This window comes from Myzus persicae, unplaced genomic scaffold (genome assembly GCF_001856785.1).
Source record: "Myzus persicae strain clone G006 unplaced genomic scaffold, MPER_G0061.0, whole genome shotgun sequence".
Classification (NCBI taxonomy): Eukaryota; Metazoa; Arthropoda; class Insecta; order Hemiptera; family Aphididae; genus Myzus; species Myzus persicae.
The window spans coordinates 1-5,431 of NW_019101773.1; the positions used below are offsets into that span (position 1 = coordinate 1).

Below are 5,431 nucleotides of genomic sequence, written 5' to 3' on the forward strand. Positions count from 1 at the left end.
TCGAAATTAGCAAAACACCTAACCTAATAGAGACCCGTGAACATCCGGGTGGATGGTATATCAGCGCTAGCGAATTCTGATACCATCGCTCAACATTTTTGGTAGCAGAGCGTGGTTGTTTTTATTGTATTAATTTTTTGGTTCACACTCTATAGGTTAATTTTTGTTTTCTATTGCTTATAATATATCATGGCGCCCGACACCCTTAGTGATAGTGAACGGTCGGAGCGGTTACTTAAACGGTGTATCATGCGTCGGGATGGTGCTATCCAAGATATGAATGATTTACATAAGCTAGCGGTAAAGGCAAAGGGTGATATATCGTGTAAAGCGTTATTTTTTGCTCGCAAGGCTGACATTGAACAATTTATGGCAGATATTACGGTAGAACAAGACACAATTATGGACGCGTTGTTGGACGCGGGTCGGGACAGCGAATATGTAAATATACACGCTCCATTGATTCGGGAGGTTAAAAATCAATATTATTTCATTCATGCCACAGCACAAGAACTGACCGTTGAACCTCAACCTGTACAAAATGTTCGTACCAACCTCCATTTGCCAAAAATAAAGTTACCGTCATTTAGTGGGGATATTCTACAGTGGCCAACCTTCCGTGACAAGTTCGTTGCGTTAGTCGATTCAGATCCCGACTTATCCCCAATCGAAAAGTTCCACTTATTAGCAGGTTGTGTTACTGACCGGGCTGCCACCGTGGTTAACTCGTTGAAAATGACAGATATGAATTATCCAATTGTGTGGCGAAAGTTGATTGATCAGTTCGACAATCCTCGTCTATCTGCCTCGACATTAGTAGACGGACTTTTGAGCTTCCGCCGAATGGAATTTGAAACCGTTCCAGGTTTATCAGCGTTCTTACATGTTTTTGACGAAAGCCTGCAATCGTTAAAAATGTTCGACATCGAAGATGTGTCTAGTTTTATTATGTTTGTATTAGCAAATAAAAACCTTCCACGTGGTACGCGGGAATTATTTGAAAAGGAGAACTCCAACACTTTTCCTGGTATTGAAGATTTGGTAAAATTCGTTCGATGTCGTATAAAAATCTTGGAAAATATTGATGGTGCGGCAGGTAAGCACATGCCTAAAGACAAATCAAACGGTAGGTTCAGTGGCAAGCCCACTGGTAAGTTGATGATGGTATCAGCACAGGGCGATGCAAACCCCAAATGTCCTATTTGTAAAGCACCTCATGATATACAAGTATGCACAGAGTTCTTATCTATGCAAGCTCCGAAGCGGTTTAAGATGATAACTAGTTTCCGTCGGTGTTTCCGATGTTTGAGTGCTACTCATGTATCATCAGCCTGTACCAGTGACGTTTTTTGTGTTACATGTAAGGGGTCACATCACAGTTTACTACATTTCCAAAAATCTAGGGTCAGACCACCATCAGTCAATGGTGGGAGTTCAGCCTCGGCACCAAGTGGCATGAATCGTGGGGCATCACCTAGCCCTGTATCGACCAGTGCCGTATCTCATGTTGGGAAAATGGGACCATCCACGGTAGTTTTGGGAACAGCCCTGGCTCATACCCGTGATCGGTTCGGTCAAACCGTGGATGTACGGGTTTTAGTTGATTCAGGGTCGCAAATTAGTGCTATAACCGAATCATGCGCCCACCACCTCGGATTAACTATTACAAAATGGACGGTCCCAGTGTCAGGATTAGCCGGTGTTACGCTACCCACAGTGAAGGGTTTAACTTCGTGTACCATTACACCTAGGTTCGAAAGTAATACCGAACTCGAGGTCAACACATGGGTGTTACCAACCATAACTGTAAATTTACCGACGTCACCACTTCCAGCATCCATCAAAAGTTCATATGCTCATTTAGCGCTGGCCGACCCCAAGTTTGACATTCCAGCGACAATTGACTTGTTGTTAGGCGCGGATTTATATAATCATGTGTTCGACGGAAAGCAGTATTCTGAAGAAGGTAATCCCACGGCGTATAGTTCTATATTTGGATGGATTCTTATTGGTCCGGTGTATCCTGCCGCAGCTTCCTATCATCAAGCTGTTGTTGTTTCGTTGGCGACCTCATTAGAGGATATGGTTCGGAAATTCTGGGAAGTTGATGAACCAACGACCGCGCCAAGTGAAACTACTGAAGACGGATTTTGTGAAAAGTTATTCTTCGAACACACTATGATAGATCGATCCGGTCGGTATATAGTTCCGTTGCCGTTTCGAGACGCTAATCCGCAAGAAATGTTGAAAGGGACTAGGAACATAGCCCAAAAGCGATTCTTAAATTTAGAACGAAGATTAATTTTAAATCCTACCTTGTATGAGGCGTATCGTGACTTTATGGCTGAGTATGTCAGGTTAGGGCATATGCAAGTGGCTAACACTCCTGGCGATTACATCATTCCACATCATGCCGTCACCAAGGACGAAAATGGGAAATTGAAGATCCGTGTAGTATTCGACGAGTCTTCCCGATCCTCAGGTGGACACTCATTGAATGATGTACTTTTGACGGGTCCGAAACTCCAGAATGACATCACAGATATTTTGTTAAGGTTTCGTTTTCCGCGATTTGTTTTCGTGGCCGATATTTGCAAAATGTATCGGCAAATACTCATTCGACCAGAACACCGATCGTTTCAGCATATTCTGTGGCGACCGTCCCCTGCTGATGAACTGATTGAATATGAACTCAACACCGTAACGTATGGGACCGGACCTGCTCCATACTTAGCCATCAAAGTGTTACATCGGGTGGCCGAGTCGTGTCGTGCCAAACATCCAAAGGTACATGAAGCGTTGTTCCATAATACTTATGTAGATGATGTGTGTGCGGGTGATGATGTTCTCGATGGTGTGTTAGACTTACAAAGAGATCTAATGGCAGTGCTGGCCAAACATGGGTTCGAGCTGAAGAAGTGGACTAGCAATTGTGACGAAGTATTAGCCCGGATAGATCCATCCTCACGCTCGGAAACTACCATACCGTTTGAAAATTCTGAGGACGCATATGTACGAGTCCTTGGATCACATTGGGATCCCGCTCATGACGTGATTGGTTATCATGTGTCATCAGAACTAGGCGTATATACCAAACGAGGAGTGTTGTCCGTAATTGCCAGGTTGTATGACCAGATTGGTATGCTGGCACCAGTCACCTTTTGGGCCAAAGATCTTTTGCAGCGATTATGGAAATTAGGACTTCATTGGGATAGTGAATTACCACCTGATCTACTAAATCAGTGGCGGACGTACTTGGAAGATCTTCCTGCCGTGTCTCAATCCACGTTGCCTAGACATATTGACATTGTCTCGGCTACCGAAATACATTTGTGTGGATTCTGTGACGCTTCGAATAAAGGCTATGCGGCGGTGGTCTACATACGGGTATATACCCGTAGTACCATTAACATATATCTCTTAGGAGCAAAGTCGAAGGTAGCCCCGGTCAAGATCATGACTACGCCCCGCTTAGAGTTATGCGGTGCACTGTTATTGGCCAAGTGGATGGATCGCTTGAAAACCGCATTGGAACCCCAGGTAAATATTGACAAGATGTATTCCTGGACCGACTCATCAATCGTCTTATCTTGGTTGGTATCACCTCAAATTAATTATAAAATATTTGTGACCAATCGAATCGCTAAAATCAGGCAATTACTTCCCGATTGTCAATGGAATCATGTACCATCCGAAGACAATCCAGCGGACTGTGTTTCTAGGGGGCTATTAGCGTCACAATTAGCGAAATATACGCTTTATTGGAACGGGCCTAAGCTGTTAAGGGATCTGGAACCAACAGATGGTCAGTTTATTCCCATACCTCCAGATGAATTGCCTGAGTTAAAGTCACACGGTCCCTTGGTCTCGCTAGTCAATACAACAAGCGACTTCGCGGGAATTATCTCCCGATACTCGTCCCTATCGTGTGCGCAACGGGTGTTTGCATTGGTATGGCGTTTTATTGCTAAAACGAAGAAATGCCAGCCAGGCAACGGACTTATTCATCGGTCAGAGTTGCAGAAAGCCCTAGACACGCTAGTGTACATGACCCAACGACAATACTTTGGGACATGGATGGAAAAATTACATGATAGCCCCCCGAGTAACATTCCTAATTCCTTCCGAAAATTGAAGCCATACCTTGATGAGTGTGGGATCATTCGAGTTGGAGGTCGACTACGAAATTCAAATTTGAGTGAACATGCCAAATTTCCTATGTTGGTGCCCAAAGGGTCACATATAGCGTCTCTGATTTTACAACATTATCATCGTTGTTATTTACATGCAGGACCACGTGCGCTGGGCTCCGTAGTTTCTCAAGTATTCTGGATTACTTCAGCTCGAAACGAAATTCGTAAAGTTATTCACCGATGCATCACATGCACCAAATGGGCTGCTGTTCATCCACAACCTATCATGGCGGATCTCCCCACTTCAAGGATTACACCAAGTCGCCCATTTTGCCACGTCGGCATAGATTATGGAGGTCCGTTTATAGTCCGGGAAAGCCGCCGACGAAAGGCAAGAGAATACAAGGCGTACATGGCGTTATTTGTGTGTTTTGCTACGAAGGCTGTCCATATTGAGACTGTAACAGAATTATCGACCGAAGCATTTTTAGCGGCATTTGATCGCTTCATTGCTCGGAGAGGATCGCCTACCGATGTTTATACCGACTGCGGTACTAACTTCGTAGGAGCAGAACGGCAATTACAAACATTATTAGGACTAGAAAAAGAACAGTCCATCATAATCAATGACACCACTTGCAATTGGCATTTTAATCCACCGGCAGCACCTCATTTCGGAGGGCTATGGGAAGCTGGGATTAAGTCAGCCAAATTCCACTTGAAACGAGCAATCGGTACTCAAGTACTCACATTTGAGGAACTAACAACCTTGCTGACTAGAGTTGAAGGTATCTTAAATTCTCGTCCATTGACACCGTTGTCCTCAGACCCGAGTGAAATTGATTGTCTCACCCCTGGACATATTTTAATCGGACAACCACTCATGGCATTACCAGAGTTAGACCTCACGTTAACCAAACAAAATTGTCTCACTCGTTGGCAACTCTTGCGCCAATGTAACCAGCAGTTTTGGCATCGATGGTCACACGAGTACCTGTCTACCCTACAAGTTAGATCCAAGTGGACTTCGCCTGGAAGCACTTTGGCAGTAGGAGATGTCGTGATTATCAAAACACCACATACGCCGCCGACCGTTTGGCCAACAGGTCGCATAACCGAGGTCCACCCAGGCAAAGACGACGTCGTCCGTGTGGTCACCCTAAAAACCGCAAAAGGAACTACCAAACGTCCGGCCGTTCAATTGGTTAAACTCCCAACCGATGCCTAACCCCGTTCCTCCTTATATAAAAAAGAGGGATCAAAATGTAAACAACCCATTGTAATATGCACGGTATTAG

The 5,431-nt window shown here is 44.6% G+C and overlaps 1 protein-coding gene across 1 annotated transcript; it reads left to right on the forward strand.

The window, feature by feature from the left end:
• The first annotated feature begins 30 nt into the window (after positions 1-30).
• On the forward strand, positions 31-5,372 carry LOC111030359. Its single transcript, XM_022309800.1, has one exon. The coding sequence runs from the start codon at positions 190-192 to the stop codon at positions 5,359-5,361; it is 5,172 nt and encodes a 1,723-aa protein (XP_022165492.1). The 5' UTR covers positions 31-189; the 3' UTR covers positions 5,362-5,372.
• Positions 5,373-5,431: the final 59 nt, after the last annotated feature.